This window comes from Lepus europaeus, chromosome 8 (genome assembly GCF_033115175.1).
Source record: "Lepus europaeus isolate LE1 chromosome 8, mLepTim1.pri, whole genome shotgun sequence".
In the NCBI taxonomy this organism is placed as follows: domain Eukaryota; kingdom Metazoa; phylum Chordata; class Mammalia; order Lagomorpha; family Leporidae; genus Lepus; species Lepus europaeus.
The window spans coordinates 100,816,470-100,841,300 of NC_084834.1; the positions used below are offsets into that span (position 1 = coordinate 100,816,470).

At 42.3% G+C, this 24,831-nt stretch overlaps 2 protein-coding genes across 5 annotated transcripts in view; one reads left to right on the forward strand and one right to left on the reverse strand.

Annotated features, from left to right (window-relative positions):
- The window catches only part of SEPTIN11 (septin 11), a 170,719-nt gene that overhangs the window by 5,693 nt on the left and 140,195 nt on the right, over positions 1-24,831 (reverse strand). The window contains exon 10 of one of the 2 annotated variants that reach the window (XM_062198627.1): positions 16,190-16,244. The exons of the other annotated variant lie outside the window; for it this stretch is intronic. Within the exon in view, the coding sequence (XP_062054611.1) occupies positions 16,205-16,244 (40 nt within the window). The 3' untranslated portion in view covers positions 16,190-16,204. Of the gene's footprint in view, positions 1-16,189; positions 16,245-24,831 lie in introns of those variants that run through there. 2 annotated transcript variants of the gene reach the window in all.
- On the forward strand, positions 38-23,484 carry CCNI (cyclin I). Of its 3 annotated transcripts, XM_062198634.1 has the most exons (8): positions 38-560; positions 1,363-1,540; positions 8,209-8,365; positions 14,027-14,155; positions 16,376-16,450; positions 16,561-16,701; positions 16,990-17,220; positions 21,936-23,484. In XM_062198634.1, the coding sequence occupies exons 3-8, from the start codon at positions 8,252-8,254 to the stop codon at positions 22,377-22,379; spliced, it is 1,134 nt and encodes a 377-aa protein (XP_062054618.1). In that variant the 5' UTR covers positions 38-560; positions 1,363-1,540; positions 8,209-8,251; the 3' UTR covers positions 22,380-23,484. The 3 variants fall into 3 exon arrangements, with proteins under 3 accessions (XP_062054618.1, XP_062054617.1, XP_062054619.1); XM_062198633.1 differs by lacking the exon at positions 1,363-1,540; XM_062198635.1 differs by lacking the exons at positions 1,363-1,540; positions 8,209-8,365.

Below are 24,831 nucleotides of genomic sequence, written 5' to 3' on the forward strand. Positions count from 1 at the left end.
CCTAGGGAGCCGGCACTTCTTCCTCTCCTCCCCTCCCTCCCCAGCCTTCCCCGCGAGCGGACGCGGCAGCGCCTCTGTCTCGCTTTTTCTTATTTTTTTTCCCCCTTTCCCCTTCCTTTTTTTTTTTTTTTTTCTCCCTTTCTCTCCCCTTCCCCCCTTTCACCATTTCCCCTCGGAGGCGCTTCCCCCGGGCAGGGGCAGAGCCGGTCTCACCCCCCGCCTCTCCCCGGCCCCCGCCGCCCTATGGCGACAGGGAGCCCCCTCCTCACCCGGGCACCAGCGGCGGCGGCTGGAGGAGCGGGACCGGCGGCGGCGGCCTCTCGTCCAGGGTCGCCATGGAACTGACTCGCTGAGCGTGCGTCCCGCCCGAGTGCCTGCGCCCTCCGCGCCCCGCTCCCCCTCTCCTCCCTCCTCAGTCGGCCGGCTCCGTGTCCCGCGCGCCCCGGGAAATGAGGCGGTGACGGGGCCCCCGGATGACCCCGCGTCACCCCTGGGAGGCCTACAGCTCTGCCGGGGTGGAGGAGGAGGAAGAGGAGGAAGAGGAGGAAGAGGAGGAGAAGGTGAGGGGGCGGGGGGCTCGGCGCGGCCCCGCCACCGTCGCCCGCCCGCCCGCGCGCGCGCGCGCTCGCCGCCCGAGGGGAAGCGCCGGGTGTCGCGCGCTGCTCGCCCCCGCCCGCGAGCGGCCGGCACCTGCCGGCTTGGGAAACGGCTCCGCCGGGAGCCTGGTCGGGCCGACCTGTGATGCCGTCGGCGAGAAACTTCGCAGGGACGGCAGCTCGCTGCCCCGGAGCGGGATCTGGGCTCCGCGCACACAGCGGGACACGCCCCCGCCTGCAGACTGGGACGCACCCCTCCGGGTGCCTTCCCTTGGGAGGCGGGGTGGACGCCGAAGGGATGGGGCGACCCGCGCCAGTGCCGCTGGGGCCCGCCCCGTGCGCGGCCGCGGAGAAGGGAGTTGCACCCCGAGGGGCAGGTGGAGATCCCGGAAGGCTGCGAGGCGAGCCTCTTGGTGGAAGTTGAGAATTGGGTAGCAGCATCGGGAAAGTCACCTGTCGGGAAGCAGGCTGTGAATGCCCGGCCTAACGTGTGTAGAGTTCACTCTGCCCTCGGGGAGCCGCTCAGCGTTCCGAGCAGCTGCGCCGGATGGGCGCATCACCGGCCAGGCTCGCTCTCGCACTCCGCGAGGCACGCCGCGGCAGTCTCGTTTTACCGATGCAGTTAACTGGCCTTTAGGTAACTCGCCTAGAATCTGGCGACCAGAGTTGAGTGACTCTAAGGCTGTGTGGTCTCTGTCCTGCGAGTGGATTTGTTGAGAAGGGTACAGTGGTTGCTGCTCTAACTTTTCCTGGTCATTTGTGGCAGATGGAATAAAAAGGAGCGGGCAGATAGCTTAAGAAAGGACAGAGTTTAGAGGAGCTAACCTGGGACCGGAGTGAGAGATCGTGGCCTCCTGCAGTGGAAGTTTCTTAATGCTGATCAAGGGCAGACCAGTAGAGCATCAGCTTGTTGGGACGGTGCTGCGGATGATGTGGAGTTACAGGTAATGAGGTCACGTGACAGTGTGGCATCCCAGGAAGTTAGACTGTGTCTTAGTCACGATTGGATGCTGAGAGTGTGTTCATGTTTTACTCTGATTGTAAAATACTTTCTAAGTGAGGAGTGTTAACCATTCTGTTGATTTCTCTTCATCTTCAAAATGAGTATTACATGAATTAATTTGGCACAGCACTTTGAACAATAGCTGGCCAACTAGTAAAGATTGAGCTTTTACTTGTAGGTGCTTAACAGGTGTAGGCTATTATTGCTAGGCATAGTGTTAAATTTTGGAGGTTAGTCTTTGCCATTCAGAAACTCACAGTTCATAGAAGTAGGTCTCCAATGATCGTTGTGAAGTAATTAAATGCACAACTTGAATTATGTCCAATTACAGATGTAGCAAGGAAAGTCCCAGTTGTACCATGTAGAGTGTACTGTTCACAGATTGAGACACTTGAAGAATGTGTGAGCTAGACATTTCAGGTTCAAAGAACAGTGATCAAAAAGACATTCAGACGAAGAGCACATAAAGTCAAGGAAGGAGAACATGAGGTTCTCGTGTGTCACGTTAGTAAATCCTTGTTCCTTTGGAAAGGAAGGAAGATCCAGAAGTTAGCACCAGTACAGGATTATTAGCAAGAAATGACATTGTGATAATTACATAATATAGTAATGAAATTGTTTATATTGTATACCCATCTCTCTGCAGTACATTTCCTTAGAACAGGAGGCCTTGAATGTGGGTATGATTAACATTTTATAAACGATTAACTCAAATGTTAAGTTATTTGAGAAGCATGGAGAAAGGAGCAAAAGAAGCAATGACAAGAATGGAAGGAGAAATGTGAAACTCTTATTAGATATGTATGGACTATGCGAATCAAAATTATCTTTTTTAGTTCCTAAAAAAAGAGTTCTTTTTCTGGATGTGACCAGCAGTGGGCATACAGTAACAAGATACAACTATAAAATTGTGTTACTTAAAACAGAGTAGTGTTATATTTTAAGTGTTTGTATTTTATTCCTTAACAATTCATGATTCAACTCAGTCTGTTTCACACATTAGAAAACAGGCATGTGCAGTCAGCAAAAGAGGTAACTCATGCTATGCTTTCTCCATTATGTCATAGTATCTGTTCCATTAGTCCTGTAAAAATGTTAAAAATACATTGATGTAAGTGCTTCCATAAATTACGTGGGCTTTTTCTTTTTTATATTCATTTGTAAATGATTTCAAACTTAAATCCTTTACCCATATTCACATATTAATGTTTTATCATATTTCATTTTTTTCTAAGTTGCATATCTTAAGAGCCTTCTCCATTTTTCAATGTGTAGATCCTAACAATAGGGATATTGTTTTACAGGATCACAGTAGTCTTCAATTTTAGTAAGTTTAGCATTGATACATTTGACTTTTGACCCAGGAATTACTTTCACAGCATTTATCTCCCTCCTTTACAGGAACCTTGGCTGGATTAGGTGATGCCTTTTGATTTTCTTGTAGCCCCGTTTAATCTAGTACATTCTTAGATGCCACCCATTCTTAATGTCTTTTACTTCCATTACTTATATCCTATATTTTGAAGGAGATTTGAGCTCTTTTTTTCTTTTCCTTTGTTAGATTCCCTAGTATGAGCAAAGAATGATTTTTGTCTATTAATGTGGTATTACCTTTATTTCTGAATATTAAACCAGCCTTGCATTCCTGGTACAAATCTCACTTGGTTATTTTGAGGAATCTTGCATCTTTATTCAGAAGAGATAATAATCTGTAGTTTTCTAATAATGAGTATTTTATTTGGTAGCGACAGTAATAACTTGGCTTATAGAATGAGTCGGGAAGGCCGGCGCTGTGGCTCACTAGGCTAATTCTCCGCCTGCGGCGCCGGCACCCTAGGTTCTAGTCCCGGTTGGGGCGCTGGATTCTGTCCTGGTTGCTCCTCTTCCAGTCCAGCTCTCTGCTGTGGCCCGGGATGGCAGTGGAGGATGGCCCAAGTGCTTGGGCCCTGCACCCACATGGGAGACCAGGAGGAAGCACCTAGCTCCTGGCTAGTGGCCATTTGGGGGGTGAACCAACAGAAAAGGAAGACCTTTCTCTCTTTCTCGCTCACTGTCTAACTCTGCCTGTCAAAAAAAAAAAAAAAAAAAACTAAAAAAAATAGAATGAGTCGGGAAGATTTCTTCTGTTTTTTGGAGAAGTGTATGAGAAATTGATATTTTTCTGTGGATGTTTGATCGACTAAACCAGTAAAGCCATCTGAGCATGGATTTTATTTATTTGAAAGAGTGACAAGGAGTGAAAGATGGAGAGAGATCTTCCATCTGCTGGTTTGCTTCCCAGATGTCCTCAACAGACAGGGCTGGGCCAGATCCAAGCCAGGAGCCCATAATTCCATCTAGGTCTCCCATGTGGATGGCAGGGCTCAAGTAGTTGGGCTGTCTTTAACACTGCTTTTCCAGACACATTAGCAGGGAGCTGAAGCAAAAGCCAATAGCTGGAACGCAAACTGGTGCATGCTTATGATGGGATGTTTGCATGTTAAGCAGTGGATTAACCTGCTGTGCCACAACACCAGCCCCTGATGATTGTATTTTAAATTACTAATTAAATCTGTTTATTTATTTTTTTATTATTTTTTTTTTATTTATTTTTTTTATAATCCTGGAAGGAGCCCTTGCTTGTGGCTCTGCTCCAGCGGGAGCCGGCGGTGGCGCAGCCCGGCCTGCTGCTCACACGCTCGCGCCCAGTCTGAGAAATAAATACATTCATCACTGCACAAACATATTGATACAAAAACAACACTGGTCAGAGTGTTTGCACCGTCTGTGTAGGTAAGGACCAGCCCCGGGGCAGCCCCTTCCCGCTGCCTGGGCTGGGTGCCACTGAGGTCCCCCCTTCCCGGGAGGGAGGGAGTCGACTGAGCTGGCTGCGAGGTCCACACTGTTTGGCCCGAAACCCTCGCATCAGCCCACCCCAAGGGACACGGGCAGGGCAGCCAACCTCACCCCGAGGCCCCAGCCCAGCCCCGGGTCCTGTGGCCAGAGCCTACCGGCAGCCCCTCGGGGTGCTGGCTGGGACCACCGCAGTCCCGCCCGCAGACCTCAGGGGCTGGGTCAGCTCGGGTCCGAGCTCTTTGGTGCCAGCTGGGCTCTGGGGAGGCCCCAGGAACGGGGGGGAGGGGATGAGGGCAGTGATTCCGGGGGGGGGGGGGGGCTCCCAGCCCCCTGCCCTGCCCCCAGGGCTTGCCTTTGCCCACCTGAGCCGGGAAAGAGGGCCGTCCTTGGGACTGGTCTTACAGCTGCTGAGGTCTGAGACTACACAAGTTTATGTAAACAATGAGATAAATATATTAGTATCTTTTTTTTTTCTGAGCCCACTGAGGTTCCATACTCATTCAAAATGTGCTTTGGTTTAAAAAATAGGTTTTGTGAATTTGGGTATGAGCTTTTTTTTTTTTAAATCTGTTTATTTCTTATACAGCTCTTCAGCTTTTCTATTTAAATCAGTTTCGGTAGTTCATGTTTCTAGGAATTTGTCCATTTCATCTAAATGGACTAATTTGCATACAGTTATTCATTAGATTCTTTTATAATTCTTTTTATTCCTAAGTAGATTGTAATATCTACTTAGATTCCTAAGTTTAGTAATTTGTCTTCTCTGTTTTTTTCTGGTCTAGCTGAAGGTTTGCCAGTTTCAAATGATTTTTGGTTTCATTGATTTTTGGTCCTCTGTTGTGTTCTCTATTAATTTCCACTCTAACGTTTATTATCTCTTTGCTTCTGGCTTACTTTAGAGGTAGCTTATTCTTTATCCATTGTCTTAAAGTGGAAGATTATTTGAAATTTTCTTTCTTAATACAGACGTTTTTAGGTATTAATTTCCTTGTATGCACTGACTTCATTGCATCTCAGAAGTTTTTACATAATTTCCCTTGTGGTATCTTTGACCAGATCCCTTGAGTTTTTTTTGTTGTTGTTTTTAAAAAAAGTTGTTACAGCATGTACATTCTTGAAAGACTTACTCTACAGGCCTTAGTTGTAGGAGATTGGAGAACAGGGATCACTCCTTAATTGTAGATTGATCTTACTCCTCTTTGCATGATTCTGTTCTATATGTCCCTCTCTCTCCCTATCTATGTCACTGAAAAATAACCTTCAGAAGAAGCCTTGTAAGGGAAAAGCAGTCACAAATGGCAGTTACTTGTGGTGCTTTGTTGAGAAGGCTGGTGGATCCTGGTGAACCACCTGGTTGGCTGTAGCTAATGGCATAAAGAATTCTTTAATTTTGAGGTTTTTAACAAAAATTCCCAAGTACAGATTAAAATTAGATTTGGCACTTCTTATTTCAATTTCTCACATCTAAAAAAATAATAGATTCCATAAATCTGAAATACCAGTACATATTTGAAAAAGTAAAATAGTTTTACTTCTGTGAGGTTTATAATGAAAATAGTATTCCCCTGCTACAGTAGCTTTTCTTATTCCTCAGAAGCTAACCATTTCTCATTTGTAACTTGTTTGTTGTTAAAGACCATATTTTCAAATAGCTTGCCCTGTTGTTGATTTTTGATGTTTCAGTTGTAAGTATTTATAGATTTTCTACAGTGAAATGTGAAGATGTGGTCTTATTCTACTCTCCCAACACTCATACTTATGTCCCAACATACTTTTATAGAAACAGTTGTTGAAATCCTTGATCAACATATTTATTATGCTGTGCAAATATTGTATCATATTTATTCTCACATTCTTCTTTTTTTTTTTTTTTTTTCCTTGAAAGGCAGAGTTGGAAAGACAGATCTTTCAACTACTGATTGACTCCCCAGATGTTTGCAGCAGACAGGGTTGGGTCAGGCCGATGTTAGGAGCCTAGAACTTCATCTGGGTTCTTTTTTTTTTTTTTTTTTTTTTTTTAAGATTTATTTATTTTTTGGAAAGGCAGAGATACAGGGAGAGAAGCAGAGAGTGAGCTTTCACCCACTGATTCACTCTCTAAATGGCCACAATGGCTGGGGCGGGACTAGGAGCCAGGAGCTTCTTCCAGGTCTCCCATGTGGTACAGAGGCCCAAGTACTTGGACCGTCTTCCACTGCTTTCCTGGATGCATTAGCAGAGAGCTGGGTTGAAAGTGGAGCAGCTGGGACTTAAATCAGTGCCCATATGGGATGCTGGCACCGCAGTCCACAGCTCAACCTTCTTGTATACCACAGCACGGCCCTTCCATCTGGTTTTCCACGTGGGTCAGGGCCCAAGCCCAAGTACTTTGGGCCACCTTCTGCTGCTTTCCTAGGTGCATTATCTGGGAGCTGAATCAGAAGCTGAGCAGCTGAGACTGGAACTGTGCTCCTGTGCTCGTGTAGGTTGCTGGTGTCACAGGCAGTAGCTTAATCTGTACCACAACTCTAGCCTCTTCAGCAAGCAGCTTTTTCTCTTTTTTAATATCTAATTATTTGAAAGAATTACAGAGGAAACAGATATCTTCCATCTGCTTGTTCACTCCTCAGATGGCCACAACAGCCAGGGCTGAGCCAGGCTGAAGCTTGAGCTTCATCTAGGTCTCCCATAAAGGGGCCTAAGGACTTGGGCCATCTTCTGCACTGCTTTTCCCAGGCCATTAGCAGGGAGCTGGATCGAGAGTGGAGCAGCTGAGACACAAACTCGCGCCCATAAGGGATGCTGGAAATGCAGGAAGTGGCTTTACCTGCTACACCACAACACTAGTCCCTTCTACAGCTTTTTAATCCACTTTGTTACCCACAGTCAAACCTCTCAAGAGTATAGTTTCCTTTTTTTAAAAAAAACCATCTTTCGTGAACACTCTGTTATCCTGCACTGATGCTGACTGCTGCTCATGAAATTGCTGTTCATTTTAGAGAGCAGGCACTGTCTGTTAAGCTTCCTAGGATCAACATTGACTAGTAGAACTTCCTGCATTGATAGAAATGTTCCTTTTTTGTACTGTCCAAATACCCATTAAAAAAGGGCTAGTGTGACTCAGGAGTTGAATATTTAACTTTTGTCTACTTACACTTTAAATAGCCAAGTGTGGCTAGTAGACACTGAATTGGAAGAATGCATGGTGTCATACTTAAGGACATGGTTTCATACTGAAGTAGTGGGAATGAGTAGGATGTAATTGATTTTATTTTGAAGGTTCATTTATTTTGAAAGAGTCACAGAGAAAGAGGGAGGCCTTCCATCTGCCAGTTCACCCCCAGATGACCACCACAGCCAGTGCTGGGCCAGGCCAAAGCCAGGAGCTTCATCCTGGTCTCCCACATGGTTGGCTGGGGCTCAGGTACTTCAGCCATCTTCTGCTTTTCCTAGGCCATTAGCAGTGAGCTGGATCGGAAGCGGAGCAGCCAATGCCAATACTGATATTTTTTAATGAAGAAAAAACAGTGTCCCTGATCCAGATTAGCTTTTTAAGAGGAAAATTTGGACAACTGCATAACTGAATTTCAATTTAAAGTTAGAATTTTTCAGATAACTGATAATTATAACATTTTAATATAATGACATTTTAAAGAGCTGTAAAATCTTTCACTACCTCATAACATTCCTATTTTTGTTTTATGAATTGTTCTAATAAGTACTAACATGTTTATATGCATGTATTGCTATATTCTGTAATTAAATTAAAAATATTATTTATGTTTGGTTTTACAGGTAGCTACATCAAGCTGGGTGGCAGGCAGCTCCAAAGGATATCATGAAGTTTCCAGGACCCTTGGAAAACCAGAGATTGTCTTTCCTATTGGAAAAGGCAATCTCTAGGGAAGCCCAGATGTGGAAGGTGAATGTGCCGAAATTACCTACAAATCAGGTAATGATTTCTCGCTTTACTCCAGATAGATGAGTTCTGTTAGAAATAAGTGTACTGGTGCCATACATAATAGTATCTTGACACTTAGTTGGTGGAGTGTGTACCATTAATGCCCTGTTCTTTGAGAAATATCTCTTTCTTTCTGAAACAAGAGTTAACCCTTTCTTTTAAAAAAATATTTTGAAATACAGGGAGAGAAAAACACAGATATTACAAGTTTCCATCCACATGCCCACAAGGACCATGGCTAAAGCCAGGAGCCTGGAACTTAATCCAGGTCTCCCATGTAGTGTCAGGAACCCAATTATTGAGCCATAACCTTTTGCCTTCAAGTGTGCACATTGCCAGGAAGTTGTAGACTGGAGCTAGAGCTGGGAATTGAACTCTGCTGTGGGATGCTGTTGTTTGTTGGTTTGTTTTCTTGTTATCTGAATTATATATAGCTTTAGGAAGATAGTTATGTTCATTCTCTTACTTTATAATCTTAATACTAGGAGACTTCAAAAGTTTGTGGAAAATGGAATTAAAAGATACTGGAAATTTTCTATGGTCTTTTTGAAGCCTCTCATAAGCTTTCATTTCTAGATGTACAAAGTGTCTTCCAAACATTTATGGAAATAGCATTGTCTTATTTTCCACAAATTTTTTGAAGTGCCCTCTTATAGTTAGCCATGGAGGCTGAATACTTTCATATGATTCTCATTAGTTGATGAAAAGCACTCTTATAGGCTGGCGCCGTGGCTTAACAGGCTAATCCTCCACCTTGCGGTGCCGGCACACCGGGTTCTAGTCCTGGTTGGGGGGCCGGATTCTATCCTGGTTGCCCCTCTTCCTGGCCAGCTCTCTGCTATGGCCTGGAAAGGCAGTGGAGGGGCCCTGCACCCGCATGGGAGACCAGAAGAAGCGCCTGGCTCCTGGCTTCGGATCAGCATGATGCGCCGGCCGCAGCGGCCATTGGAGGGTGAACCAACGGCAAAAAGGAAGACCTTTCTCTCTCTCTCTCTCTCTCTCTCTCACTATCCACTCTGCCTTTCCCCAAAAAAAAAAAAAAAAACAAAAAAAAAAACACTCTTATAATTGTCAGTATTTGTAAGGGGGTTGAGTGAACCCTAAGGTATTGCCAGTGTTGGAAGATAGTTGGATGACCTCTCAATTACTGTTGGCTATATGCCTTTTCTTTTAGAAATTTTTTAGACTTCTGTAATATGATTACATCATAAACTCTCCAAAAGTTTATTGTATAAGATGTCTCATGTATCTTTTTTTTTTTTTTTTTTTTTTTTGACAGGCAGAGTGGACAGTGAGAGAGAGAGATAGAGAGAAAGGTCTTCCTTTGCCGTTGGTTCACCCTCCAATGGCCGCCGCGGTAGGCGCGCTGCTGCCGGCGCACCACGCTGATCCGATGGCAGGAGCCAGGTGCTTCTCCTGGTCTCCCATGGGGTGCAGGGCCCAAGAACTTGGGCCATCCTCCACTGCACTCCTTGGCCACAGCAGAGAGCTGGCCTGGAAGAGGGGCAACCGGGACAGGATCGGTGCCCCAACCGGGACTAGAACCCGGTGTGCCAGCGCCGCAAGGCGGAGGATTAGCCTATTGAGCCGCGGCGCCGGCCTCATGTATCTTTTTATCCCTGGTACCTAACATATCATTTGAGATAAAGAATAGTGGCCATTTAAAGCTATAAGTTTTCCTCAAGACATAGCTGACCATCCATGTGTAATTTGTTATATCCACACATAGAGTTCCTTTTTTTTTAAGATTTTATTTATTTATTTGAGAGGCAGTTACAGAGAAAGGGAGAGACACTCCCCAGATGGCCACAACGGCTGGAGCTGTGCCGATCCGAAGCCAGGAGCCAGGAGCTTCTTCCAGGTCTCCCACGTGGGTGCAGGGGCCCAAGGACTTGGGCCATCTTCTACTGCTTTCCCAGGTCATAGCAGAGAGCTGGATCGGAAGTGGAGCAGCCAGGATTCTTAACTGGCACGCATATGGGATGCTGGCCCTGCATGCCAGGGCTTTAACCCACTGTACCACAGTGCCAGCCCCAACACATTGAGTTCTTGACTTCCAGCTTTTTAGTTCTAGTAATTTTCCTCCAAATTTGGGGATGGAGTAGGCTTCATTTCTCTAGTAAAATTCTTTGTCTTTTCATCCATTTTCTTTTCCTTCTATTTTCTTGAACATTAAGTCCTTTTCCCAGAAGATCTTGATCTTTCTGCTACTTTTCATTTTTCTTCTCCTGGGTTTTGTTTGCTTGTTTTTTTTCTCTTATCCCTGATGATTTTTTATTTGATACTGAACATTGGAAAAAATTGTAGTGCTTCTTAAGTACAACACCCTCTTCCATAAAGGTTGTAGTGTCCCTCTGGTGGGAGCTGACTGAAGGCTGGATAGCAGTTGGCTTTGGTGTCATCTTGTTTTGCCCCGATTAGTAGAGTGTAGGATTCCAACTTAGAGTTTGGAGTATGTACCAGGACCCCTTAATTCCCAAAGGATGCTGAACTCTTTGAACTCATTCTTGCTTTTTAGAGGTTTTCTGTGTAACTTCTTAGATCCTTGTTCTGTACACCTTCAGAATTTCATTCAGAAATTCAATTGAGTGATAAATTCTGAGTAATCTCTCTTCCTGGTAAGTTCTTGGCTCCTCATGTCTCCAAATTTTGTCTCTAGCTCTGTAAGACTCCTAAAAGCTCCAGTGGTTTATTCTTAGCTTCTTGTCCTTCTCACTTGATAAGCAAGTACTCTGGAGGAAAAGCTACGGCAGAATGTTGAGTTTATCTCTCGTTACCTCCTTTTCAAAAATCCTGAATTCTCAGGGCTTGGTAGTCCTAGCAGTTCTGGTACCATTAAGAACAGGTTGTTGCTATAGCTTTTCTACTTGTTCTCAGCCAGAGTGTGTAGGTTTGCTGATACTGACTTCATAGTATCCAAAAGCAGAAGTTTTGTTTTGTTTTGTTTTTAAGTTGAGTAAAATAAATACGAGAAGAGATGCAATAGGAGCACAGGAAGATTCAACCTGAGTTATAAGGAAAAGTGTGTGGTGTGGGCAGTGACTATTGAAGTAGTTCTTGAAGGATATATAAAAAAGCAAGTGGAATGTAGAATGAAGTGTGTTTAACAGAAGGAAAAATGAGCAAATAAACAGTGGTGTAAAATAGCATGGCAGGTGCCAGGAGGAATCATAAATAGAAGTAGAACACCTAAGTATGAAGTGAAAAGCAGAAAGTGCTGGAAGATGGATGAAGCAGGAGAAGTAGGTCACAAAGGGATTTATGTCACAAGCCTGGGGGTCGGGGGTTGTACTTCATGTTTTAGGTAATGCTAAACCTTTCAGAGATTAAAGGTGGGGGCAGAATTTGTTGAAGTTAGCATGTATTATAGCAGCCAGCCTATGTTTTGTCACGTGGCATCAATTCGTTATAAATTCTCTTTCAGCTTAGTTGTTCAACCAGTTAACCAAATCCGATTAACCTTGTTTGAGTAATTCATATGAGAAAAAATAAAAAACGGTTTCCTTCATGAAGTTAGGAAATGCTGTCTGGGACTTTGCTATCTTCTGTTCTTTACTTTGAGTGATTGAGGGTAACTAGTTAGGCACTTACTGTCCTGATATTGTTTGGTGCATGTTTGAACTGGTTTGAAGAACTGATCTTAGAATTAGTATGACTTTAAAGAGTATATTTTCTCAATTTTTTTTTCTTTTTTTTTTTTTTGTAATTGCTAGTCTGGGTAGTGATGGTAACACCAGCCATGCAGGGATGCTTTCTGGTCCCTATTTTTAAATCTTTATGTAAGATGTATTAAAGTTCATGGGGCTGACGCTGTGGTGCAGCGGGTTAACGCCCTAGCCTGAAGTGCCAGCATCCCATTTGGCGCCGGTTCGAGTCCCAGCTGTTCCTCTTCCAATCAAGCTCTCTGCTGTGGCCTGGGTAAGCAGTAGAAGATGGCCCAAGTCCTTGGGCCCCTGCACCCACGTGGGAGACCTGGAAGAAGCTCCTGGCTCCTGACTTCGGATCGGCACAGCTCCAGCCGTTGCAGCCATCTGGGGAGTGAACCATCGGATGGAAGAACTCTTTCTCTGCCTCTCCTTTCTGTAGAACTGACTTTTCAAATAAATAAAAATAAAATCTTTTAAAAAAAAGTATTAAAGTTCAAAGATAGTGTTATGATCTCTTTCATGACGAATTTTATGTTTAAAAATTCATGTAACTTTTCATAAATTTGTTTTTTCTGACATCATTTAGTGGGAATCACTTTAGAGGTGGGAAGGAAGAAAACTAATATTTGAGTGCCTTTTGCATGCTGTATGTGTGCTTTATGTAAGTTACATCATGTGGTTACTCTATAACTATATTGTAGTCTCCTTAAACCATGTCCTCTTCTGTGATGTCTTTTGTGATACTTACTAAAATTTTATGTTTGGGTGTTTAATGTCACACATCAAATAACGATAAACTGTCATTCAGGGATAATTTTTTTCTGCCATACTCCCACATTGTGTGTCTAACATCCGCAGATGGTAGTTAGTGGTACTCTTGTTTCTTATTGCTCTTGTACTTTTCATCTCCCTAAAAGCCTCCCCAGTTTCATCAGATTATATCACCATATATCTCTACTTCTGTGAGCTTATTTCCTTGTTGATTTTTTTGGGTGACATACTTAACAGTACATTTATTTGTTTGGCATTCTAGATGAAAGCATTGGTAGTAATTTAATTTCTTTTGAGTTTAATTCTCCCTATCTAGAAGTTTTATGGCTGCCTTCATTCATTTGGTGCCCAAGGATCCTTAGAAGCCCGTAATTCCAGGGTAGATTTGCAAGTAGCCCTTCAAGAATTTGTATGAGTAAGAGATACTGTAGAACCAGTGATTTTGCTAACCGTTGTTTGATGAAGGTCCTAGCAGATAGGTTGTACTGCTTCCTCTCACTTCCTAGAGAAACCCTAGTTCCAGACAAAGGTGTTTTGCAACTTTTTCAGACTTTTTATGAGAGAGAAAGATCTTAATTCTGGACTTTGTTAGTATTTTTTTTGTTTGTTTGAAATCAGACGGAGAGCTTCCATCCATTGGTTCACTCCCCAGATATCTGTAACAGCCACTGGCACTGCTGAGCCAGGCCAAAGCCAGAAGCCTGGAGCTAAATCTGGGTCTCCCATGTGGGTGACAGGGATCCAGCTACTTAAGCCATTACCTGCTGCCCACAGAGTGTACAACAAGCTGGATTGGAAGCGGAGTTGGGACTTTTAACCCAACACTCTGATAGGGAATATAGGCATCCTAAGCAGCAATTTAACACTGCACCAAACACCTGCCACTGTAATCCTTGGTTTTAATAGCCCTACTGTAGTTCCTTCTGTCTTACTGGACAGTGATCTGTGTAGTGTAGGATGTGAATTCTAACTCTGTGCACCCAAATCCCATCAAATGTACAGCTTTAGTCCAATAAACTGCCTTAAATTCCTGTTGCCTTTTTGATTTATGAAATTATTTACTTCTTAGGGTATCAGTTTCTAGCAATCTCTTCTATCCACCTTGATTTCATTTGCAAGTCTGAAGAGCTTAACTATTAGTATTTACTAACCTTTTATGAGAGAATTATAAACATAACTTTTGATGTTAACTTGAAACTTTTAATTTTATTTATATGTAATTGTTCCCTTACAGAATGTTTCTCCATCCCAGAGAGATGAAGTAATTCAGTGGCTGGCCAAACTCAAGTACCAGTTCAATCTTTACCCAGAAACGTTTGCTCTGGCTAGCAGTCTTTTGGACAGGTTTTTAGCTACTGTAAAGGTAAATATTTTAAGATATCACTTACACATAACCTGTTGTTTGAGATTTTATGCTAAACCAGAGGCTGTTAGTAAATATTGTATAAATAGAAAGCAGTAGAAAACTTTCCTGAAGATCTATATACTTACAAGACATGGTATTTTGTGTCTTCTGTTATGTTGTACATTTTTGGAAGCATTTCTAACTCTTTAATCTCCTTTTTGCTGCAAGTATTTTTAACTTGTACTTGACCTGTAATGTTTTTGATAGTACAAATCATACAGCATTTGTAGAATGTTTAGTCATTTTAGGACACAAGAGGTCGACAGTGAGTCAGACTAGAAAGTATAAATTTATTGCACATTTTTTTCTGTTCCTGTTTATTGAATATTCATATTGTGTTTTTCTGAACAATGTTTTCTAGGGGCATACTTTGGGGCATATAACAAGATGTCACAAAACAACTTTAGTATATTTTTGTTGACAGGCAACATACAGACACATTAATAAGTTTTATATAATTCTGCTATAATATGTTGTTGAGTGTTATGTTAAATTGGTCATAGTAAGCCCTCAACTAATTTAAAACAGAAAGTCAGCATTTCTCTAATTGCTAAGCATAAAAGTGGAAAAGTTCAATGATAGCCATTTTTATGTATAGCAATATATAAACTTGGGGGAACTGCAAATTACATGCCTTATTATTAGGCATAAAAACAGAGGCCAAAGAACTATGGAGTGTTAAAAAATTAGATAGCCACTCAGGTATGTATCTTTTATTTCAGACTTATACTCTTAAAAGACTTAGAGAACCCTTAATTGCAGTGATGCTAATTGCCTCAAATCTGGGTTATCTGAAAGACTTTTTATTTCGGCAGCAACTCCTCCGCCTTCCTCCATTTCCCTCTACTACAGCTGATAATTCCAAAAAAAATGAATTTTTGTGTTCTTGGTTATGTTTTTCAAAATTAATGAACTACTTATTGTAACCTCTATCATAAAAGAGATGTTTAATCATGAATGGAGCTGCAGTCCTAACTGTGTAGCTCTTTAAAAGCATAGAACCTGAGTCTTGTTCCAGATATTGAATCGGAATCTCTAGTAGGTAGAATCTGGTTGTATTACACAACACAAAAACAAACTGCACGGATGGTTCTCATACATAATGAGAATTGAAAACTGCTTGTTAAAAAAGTCACATTTGCTGTTGATTTTTTATTACTAAATTTATTATGAGTGCCCTCGAATTAGGGATTCTATTGCCTACTCAATGCTGACAGTTCTTTTCTTTAAAGAACTCCAGTTACTTCAGGGATGTGGCATTATATATTGCCAAAATGGAAATAAGGGAACCAGGACAACTATCTCAGCAGCAAGAGCTGACTTCCCTTCCTGGATCACATGTATGATAGCCCTTAAACTGAGACTTGTCTCACCTGTAAGAGAAAGAACAAATTTAATACTGTATGTGGAGGTGCTTTCTAAACCATAATACTGTGATCAGTAATTATCATTTCTAAATACTGATAGTATAGAACCATCTTGTATGTCTCACACAGACAGAGGATTGGAAGATTCCACTTAGGATGAGACAGCAGTCACTATTTACGTGTAACAAATATTGAAGCAGGTTTTACTGTTTTTTTGTATTATCCAGTTTACCTCTTGTGTTGCTCAATGTAATTGAACTAAATTGTTCTAATTGCTTCATTGGCAGACATGCTGAAAGTGGGCCTGCTTTATTTCTAAATAAAATAGGCAAGATGAAGCCCTCTTATATGTGTTAGGCCCAAGAAAGTTAAATGCTTTCTACTAAATGATCTTTATGGATTTGGAACCTTTTCATCATGTAACTTGAATTATGTATGGGTTTGGAGTAGCATACTTAATTATTGGAGAATTTCTACTCATCTATATACAATTTTTAAAAATTTTTTTGGAATATTGTTTATTAAATAAAAGCATATCTTCTAAAAGCAAGCTCTTCTCTCCTGGATAGAAATTAGCTTTGGCTAACTGGCTTTGGTTGAATTCCAGCAGTGAAGTGATTTTCATTGTTTCCATGGAGTATCATATGGCCAGGATTGTGATATTAAAAGTTAGCTCTGATCTAGAAAGGAATGGGTAGAAACCAAATCAGTTCTGTAGAATGGTGTGCATTCTTGTTTCATTTCTTTTTAAAACAATTTTATAAACTCTCTGAAAGATCACTAAAGTTTTTTCCCCCTCTTCAAATTTTAGGCCCATCCGAAATATTTGAGTTGTATTGCCATCAGTTGTTTTTTCCTAGCTGCTAAGACTGTTGAGGAAGATGAGGTAATAAATCCTTTCAAGACTACCTATGTTTCTGCTTTGAAAATTTGTTTACTATAAATGAGTTAAGTTTTTCTGTCCTCCCTGCTCTTATTGTCTTTTGTTTTGGATAGAGAATTCCAGTACTGAAGGTATTGGCAAGAGATAGTTTCTGTGGATGTTCCTCATCTGAAATTCTGAGAATGGAGAGAATTATTCTGGATAAGTTGAATTGGGATCTTCACACAGCCACACCATTGGATTTTCTTCACATTGTAAATATGCTTAAAGTCTTTTAGTTTCTTATTTGAATCTGTTGTCTGTTTCAGTAACCTGACAAATAGACTGCGCACACATTTATCTTGTACTGATTTTTAGGTAAAGGAAAACCACTAAAATTAGCCAAGAAAAAAATAAAAATTAGGATATTTGTCAGCTTACTGAAACTAAAATTGCAGACTTAGAAATTGGGTGATGCATAAGGGAGTCACATCAGTTTCTCTGTGATTTTTCTTAGACATTCTAAGTAAAATTCAAATGATTTTCTTGTGATTTGTTTCCAGTTTCATGCCATTGCAGTGTCAACTAGGCCACAGTTACTGTTCAGTTTGCCCAAATTGAGCCCATCTCAACATCTGGCAGTCCTCACCAAGCAACTGCTTCACTGTATGGCCTGCAGCCACCTTCTGCAGTTCAAAGGATCCATGCTTGCTCTGGCCATAGTTAGTTTGGAAATGGAGAAACTCATTCCTGATTGGCTTCCTCTTACACTTGAACTGCTTCAGAAAGCACAGGTATGCATCATTCTAATTAGAGTTCATTTTAGAAATTTTTCTTTTTTAAAGAATTGCTTATTTGAAAGGCAGAGCTACACAGAGGCAGTGGGTAGAGATCCTCCATCCACTGGCTCACTCCCCAAATGGCCACAACAGCCAGGGCTGGGCCAGGAGCCTGGAGCTTCCTCTGGGTCTCCCACAGCAGGGGCCCAAGCACTTGGGCCATCTTCCACTGCTTTCCCAGGCACATTAGCAGGAAGCTGGATTGGAAGTGGAGCAGTCCGCATCACAGGTGGAGACCCAAGCTCTGCTACACCACAACACTAGCCCCAGTTTTTCTTCTTACTAGAATACACAGGATTATCAGGTGATTATGATTATAAGGCTAAGACATTTCTAATCTTAAAATAGCATATCTTTCTTAGTAGGTAACAAGAATTTACATTTGTGGGATATTTTTTTAACCTCTTGTAAAATTTAGATCATTTTCTTGATTCTTTTCTTTTCCTGAACTGATTATATATGAGTTTTGAAAAGTTAATTATGTATGCTCTTTCAGGTTTGTATAAAGAAACCTCAGGCTATATATGTTTCATGTATTCTTTCTCTATTTCGCTCATTTTATAAATATATCAAAAACAAAGATAAGTTGCTTTTTAGACAAGCTAATAGTTTGTTGGCTAGCAAGTGAAATATTTCTAACAGACCTTGGCAGGTAGAAGTTACTTGAAAGAGATTTTGTCCTGGTATTTTATATGCCTTAGATTAGTTCATAACTTTTTTTTTTTTTTTAAAGATTTATTTATTTGAAAGAGTTACAGAGAGAGGTCTTCCATCCACTGGTTCACTCCCCAGATGGCCGCAATAGCTAGAGCTGCACCGATCCGAAGCCAAGAGCCAGGATATTCTTCTAGGTCTCCCACGTGGATGCAGGGGCCCAGAAAGTTGGGCCATCTTCTGCTGCTTTCCCAGGCCGCAGCAGAGAGCTGGATTGGGAGAGGAGTAGCCAGGACTAAACCAGTGCCCGTATGGGATGCTGGCGCTTCAGGCCAGAGCATCAACCTGCTGCATCACAGCGCCAGCCCCAGTTCATAACTTTCATCCTCTAACTGGTATACAACATTACAGCTTGATAAATTAGCAACCACCTAAGTAAAATAATGTTTAGTGGAGAAAACCCTCATCTAAATGGAAAGGTGGTGATAGGCCTGTATGTTGGCAATTACTTCGAGACTCATGTAACCCAATGAAACTGACCAAGTTCATGTCTGCTGCAAAGCATGACCCTACCTTTTTTCCCTTGAAACGGCTCTCTGTATTTTCAGTCAGCAGTAGGTTCGATGGGTTTCATGGGATTTTACTTAGAAGACTTAAATTCTGAGTTTAAAAATATTTTGCAGTATAAAAGAACTAATTGGAGCAAAGAACTGTTATTCTAAAGTTTTAGAAAAACAAAAGAATAATGCTTCAGTTTGCTGTTTTATAAGAAAGTTAATAGATGTGAGCTAGGAAACCTCGCAGAAGTTTAAGAAATATCTCGGGGGGGAGGTGGGGGTGTTATAGTGGATAAAGCCACTGCCCGCGATGCCGGTATCCCATACGGGCACCGGTTTTTGTCCTGGCTACTCAATCTCTGAAACAGTTCCCTGCTAATGTGCCCGAGAAAGCAGCAGAAGATGGCCTAAGTGCTTGGGCCCCATGTGGGAGAGAAGCTGCTGGCTCTTAGCTTCCAGGGGGACTGAACCAGCAAAAGATTTCTCTTTCAAATGAATAAATAAATCTTTTTTTTTTTTTTAAGACAGGCAGAGTTAGGCAGAGACAGAGAGAAAGGTCTTCCTTTTCCGTTGGTCACCCCCCAAATGGCCGCTATGGCCAGTGCGCTGCACCGATCCGAAGCCAGGAACCAGGTGCTTCCTCCCGGTCTCCCATGCAGGTGCAGGGACCCAAGTACTTGGGCCATCCTCCACTGCCTTCCCAGGCCACAGCAGAGAGCTGGCCTGGAAGAGGAGCAACCAGGACAGAATCCGGCGCCCCAACCGGGACTAGAACCCCAGGTACCGGCGCCACAGGCGGAGGATTAGCCAAGTGAGCTGTGGCGCCAGCCTCGCCGAGAGACTTTTCATAAAAAAGGATAATAATCAGAGCAGTATGTTAGCTAGAGCTCTTCCTATGTAGTGTACCACAGGCTGTTTGTCCTTTACAGGAAGGTGTGTTCTTTTATTAGTGTATCTTACATTGAGTTAGCTTAGAGAAGTGTTTCTTTCCATTGAAATAAATGCAGTCATTAAAATAAAAGGTAATTGCTGTTCAGTGAAATTTTAGAAACTGTCATGAACTATCATAAATGAATGGTATGTCACAGGAGATACACTTTGCCTCTGTAAAGTGTTGGAAAGTGAAGTTAAATATTAATCATTCACATAATGTTAAGTAGGGAAATAACTTAACAAAACCATCTGTAGTACTTTATTGGAACAAATAACTGTCTACTGGAGAGTCTGCTGATTTATTTATGTTTTCTGGTGGTAGAAGGGCTGAGACTTTTTCCTTAAACAGTATTTATAAGCATGACTTGATGGATTCTTCTTAGAAATCATTTATTCAGTCCTTTATTTTATAGCCCCAATCTAGGGAAATTGGGACTTTCTGAGCATCACATAGAACTACCTAGAAGTGAAAAAACTAAGAATCAGTGCTTTTTCTAGGTCATACAGACCTTACAGATGCAGTCCTTTGGTTTTGAGAATTTCTTTAGAAATGGAGGCCTTTCCCATACTTTCCCCAACCAAAACTTGAGAATACAGATGAGCCCAGAATACAAAGAAAAATAGAGCCCAGCTTCCTAATATGTGCTCAGGGCAGAGGCCTGTTGGGGTGCAGAGTTCTTGATAAGCTGTTTGCACATAGTTTGGAAACCTCTATTCCATTTTCATGTGTGTGTATATATATATATATAAATATATTGCAAACATATTTAGGAATCTGTTATCTAAACACAATGCTGAAGTTCTCTGTCTGATCTAGTATTCAAGTTGCAATGGGCAAGGTAGTGAACAAAGTAAGGTTACAAAACTTGGTAGAGACTTTGGATCTGATCCAGCAGATCTGATACCATCTTGTGTTCAAACATGATGGCTCCTGGTCTTGTAGGACTCAGTTCTGTGTTGTTTGCCTGTGTTCAGGTAGGAACACCATGTCTAACATCTTTTTAAGTAGCCTTGTGGTAAAGCCATAGTGATATCAGATGTTTCCTCTTGATTTCTGGTTCTAATGCAGGAAATCCTTGCATCAGATTGGTTTGATGATGCTACTTTTACTTCTGACATGAATCCTAGTGTTTTGGTTTGAGGAAGGTCTGTTGTAGACATTTTGTGCTATGAGGAGGCCACTATCACTAGCTTGCCCTGTGCCCTTCCTGAACTTGACAAGCTGAGGGTGTATTCCCTGGTTTAAAAGGAAGCTGGCCTTTCAAACCAAGGAACACTCCCTCCTAGCCTCGCCCCTCCCAGGCCCCCCACCCCACTCTGGGCTGGCTAAACCTTTTTCTCTTGGAAGTGATCTTCTCTGCTCTTTCTGCACTCATAGGCTACTTTTTGTGACTGAAGTGGCACGTCCTGATTATCTTAGTGTGTTAACTTTACCCAGATTAATGTGGTGTTCTTAGTCCCTAACCATAAAGTAGATGGCCTAGAGGCAGGTATTTAGCCCACTGGAAAAGATGCCTGCATCCCACATCAGAGTACCTGGGCTTGATACCTGCCATCAGCTTCCTGCTCATGCTGTTCTGGAGGCTCTGGGGAATGACTCAATTAATTAATTATTCTAGTTAGAAAGTAAGGTATTGATTTGAAACGAAGCAGGACAAGGGGCCTGTGCTGTGGCACAGCAGGTTAATGCCCTGACCTGAAGTGCTGGCATCCCATATGGGTACCAGTTCGAGACCTGGCCACTCCAGTTCCAATCCAGCTCTCTGCTATGGCCTGGGAAAGCAGTACAAGATGGCCCAAGTCTTTGGGCCCCTGCACCCACATGGGAGACCCTGAAGAAGCTCCTGGCTTCGGATTGACGCAGCCCTGGCCATTGTGGCCATCTGGGGAGTGAACCATCGGATGGAAGACCTCTGTCTGCCTCTCCTCTGTGTAACTCTTTCAAATAAATAAATCTTTTTTTTAAAAAAAAAAATCTGATTGTTGAAATACTGCCCAGGAGGTATTTCTCAGTGCTTCATGCTATCCAGCAAAGCTAAGGCCATCTAGACTTGTAACTGATATCTTGTTGATTATGTTCCCCCTTGCCATCAGTAATCTACTTGCATGTCTAATTCAATGCTACTTGATCTTGCTTGATAGTTGGAGGACTCTCCAGTATTATGTAATCTTAAGGGAGAGAAAAAAATTGAATACCAGTTAATGTCTTAAAAGGGGCACATTTTGGATACATAGCAGTTAACAATAGAAGTTTCTGTTCTCTTGTAAATATCTAGCGTATAACTACAAATACAGAATTCAAGTTCCAAAGATACTTACATTGGGAATAGATATAGATATAATCCCCAAGATGATGAGTAGGCTGGAGAAATAGATGAGTTTGGGGTAGAACATGTGAGAAGAGAGAAGGCTGGAGGGGAAGGGGAAGAGACAGAGGCTACAGGAAGAAAAGGTGTCCAGCAAAGATGACAGAGTAGCCTATGTTAACTAATCATCAACTTTGTGAATTTCTTCTTCTTGACCCAGATGGAGAGCTCCCAGCTGATCCACTGTCGGGAGCTTGTGGCACATCACCTTTCTACTCTGGAGTCTTCCCTGCCTCTCAATTCCGTTTATGTCTACCGTCCCCTCAAGCACACCCTGGTGACCTGTGACAAAGGAGTGTTCAGATTACATCCCTCCTCTGTCCCGGGCCCAGATTCCTCCACGGACAACAGCAAGCCAGAAGTGCCAGTCAGAGGTACAGCAGCTTTCTACCATCATCTCCCAGCTGCCCTTGGGTGCAAGCATACCTCTGCTAAACGCAAAGTAGAGGAAATGGAAGTGGATGACTTCTACGATGGAATCAAACGGCTCTATAATGAAGATAATGCTTCAGAAAACGTGGGTTCTGTGTGTGGCACTGATTTATCAAGACAAGAGGGACACGATTCCCCTTGTCCACCTTTGCAGCCTGTTTCTGTCATGTAGTTTGAATAGGCATTACCTTCAAGTAAGGTAGACCACTCTAGAAATGAGAACACGGGAACATCAGGAAAGGCTATAGAAAGATATATACCTTATCAGGCTGATCTGAAGTGAGCCAGAAACAACCCCCCCCCCCCCCATTTAGTTATGTGGCTAATTGTAATTCAGTACTTCACCTAAAGACAGCTATGTTAAGATAGGTACATGTATCTATCTACTTCAGAAATATCTAAAATCTTCTAAAAAGTAAAAAAAAATCCCCTTGTTGTATGTCAGTTCTACTCTTCTGTTAAAATGTAGCTTGCCCTGTGTCAACAATTTACATTTAATTTTCTTTAAATTTTAGAATTTATAGCTTGCAAATCCTATCCCCAGCATCCAAATTTTCCTGTTGCTTTTGCCTGCTTCTCCATTCAATAATGAATTTTATGCATGTTGATCTATACCCCAATATCCACCGAAAAGGCCCCCCCAAATTTTTAAAACAATTATTTCAGCTTAATGGCCATGTTTAATCCCAATTCAGATTCTACCTAGTTTGAGAAAGGTACTATGGAATTGTCCTATGTGAAGTAAGAAGTGGTAATAGGAAAATTGCTCACAATACCACAATACCACTTCGCTTATTTCAGTTTCTATTGTTTGAAAGTAAAAATCACTGTCTTTATCTTAAAGAGATGCTTTTTAAAGTGGCACATATTAGGTCACCCATAGATTTGCTGAAAGCATTTTTGACATTTGTATATAAAAGAATTTGTGATAAAGTTAATATATCAAGGTGCTCACCAAAGAAATATGTAACAACTAAAATTAGGTTTTTGTAACTGATGCGTTTCCACTCATTCATAATCAGTAGGAGAATGTCTAGATGTTGGGCAGCTCTATGATTTGAGTGTAACATGTACTAACTAAATTCAGTACCCTAGTTTTAGTTCTGTATTGGGATTTTCTTGGTAAAAGTTACTTCCCATCTCCCCAACCTACCTTTGTTCCTCTTAATGACTTCTGGATCCTGAGCTCCCTTTGCAGTCTGAAGGCGGCACTATAGTCAGAACCATGTCCTGATGTTAACAGCCTCTGGTAGCAATAAAAGTTGTCCTTAACCTTGGTTATCTGTGACTTTTTTCTGCTTGCTCAGACACTGCTATTTCAGCTAAGGAAAACAAAAACAAGGAAACTCCGTGTGTGAGTATAGCCCAGGGATGGCCTCACAGACCCAGAATAAAACAAATGGCAGCTATTTTGATATGTTAGAGAGCTAGGGATAAAACTGAGTCCAGGGTCAGAATATTTCACTTGTAGTCCAATACCTGCAAGTTGAACAGATTTTAGAGGATAGTAGGACTTTTTCTTGCTTGATGTTCAGGTTTTCTGGGATTAAGAACTGCTGGCAACGGATTTGGAACACAGCACTATGTATAGGGGACATTGAGTCAGGTGGAATAAATGGCTGCTGGCTCTCTTGCCTCACTGCTGATGTAATCCCAGCCCCAGTTCAGTGATTGTACTTTCAGAGCCCAGAGCATCTGTTCAACTACACCTTCCCTTCTTTACAATCTACTTACTGTAGGCTCTTTGGAGAACTTTGGCTTGAGAGAGAAGCAGCACAGTACTCTTGAGTAGTGTGGAACATCCATTAACAGCGCTGCTACTGTTAAATTTGTTCTTGTACCTGAAACTATTCTTCACCTGTCCCACATTACTTAGCATTGCATCACAAACTCTTCGAAGATCTGGAAAATTGAAGCTTTATGAATCACAATTTTCTAGTTAAATCCTATTACTCCGTGAAGCCTCTGGAAAGGTAAAGTTATCCTCAAATCTTCCAACAGAAAAAGTCAAAGAATGTGCCCTAGTCCCAGAGATTAGATTAGGAGATGCTAAATACCCCATTCTCGGAAAGATTGACGTCTCCTCTGCAGGCAGAGGATTGTCTTCTATCAGTATATTAGTCTTTATATTAGAGGGAGAAGGCAGAGCTGGGAATGAGCAGTGCTTCCGAGCACTGCGGCTCACTTGGCTAATCCTCCGCCTGCGGCACCAGCACCCTGGGTTCTCTAGTCCCGGTGGGGCGCAGGTCCTGTCTCGGTTGCCCCTCTTCCAGTGCAGCTCTCTGCTGTGGCCCAGGAAGGCAGTGGAGGGTGGCCCAGGTGCTTGGGTCCTGCACCCACATGGGAGACCAGGAGGAAGCACCTGGCTCCTGCCTTCGGATTGGCGCAGCACGCTGGCCGCAGCAGCCACTTGGGGGGTGAACCAACGGAAAAAGGAAGACTTTTCTAACTCTGCCTGTCAAAAAATAAAATTCTTTAAAAATAAAGAACTTGTTCCTAAGAGTGCCTTTGACCCTGAAGGAAGCTGGAGGGTAGCTCTTTATTCTGCCAAGCTGATGAGAATCAGAGCCTACATTCACACTGTTTAGAAAATTAAGACGTTGATGTCTGTCCTCCCAAGTCCA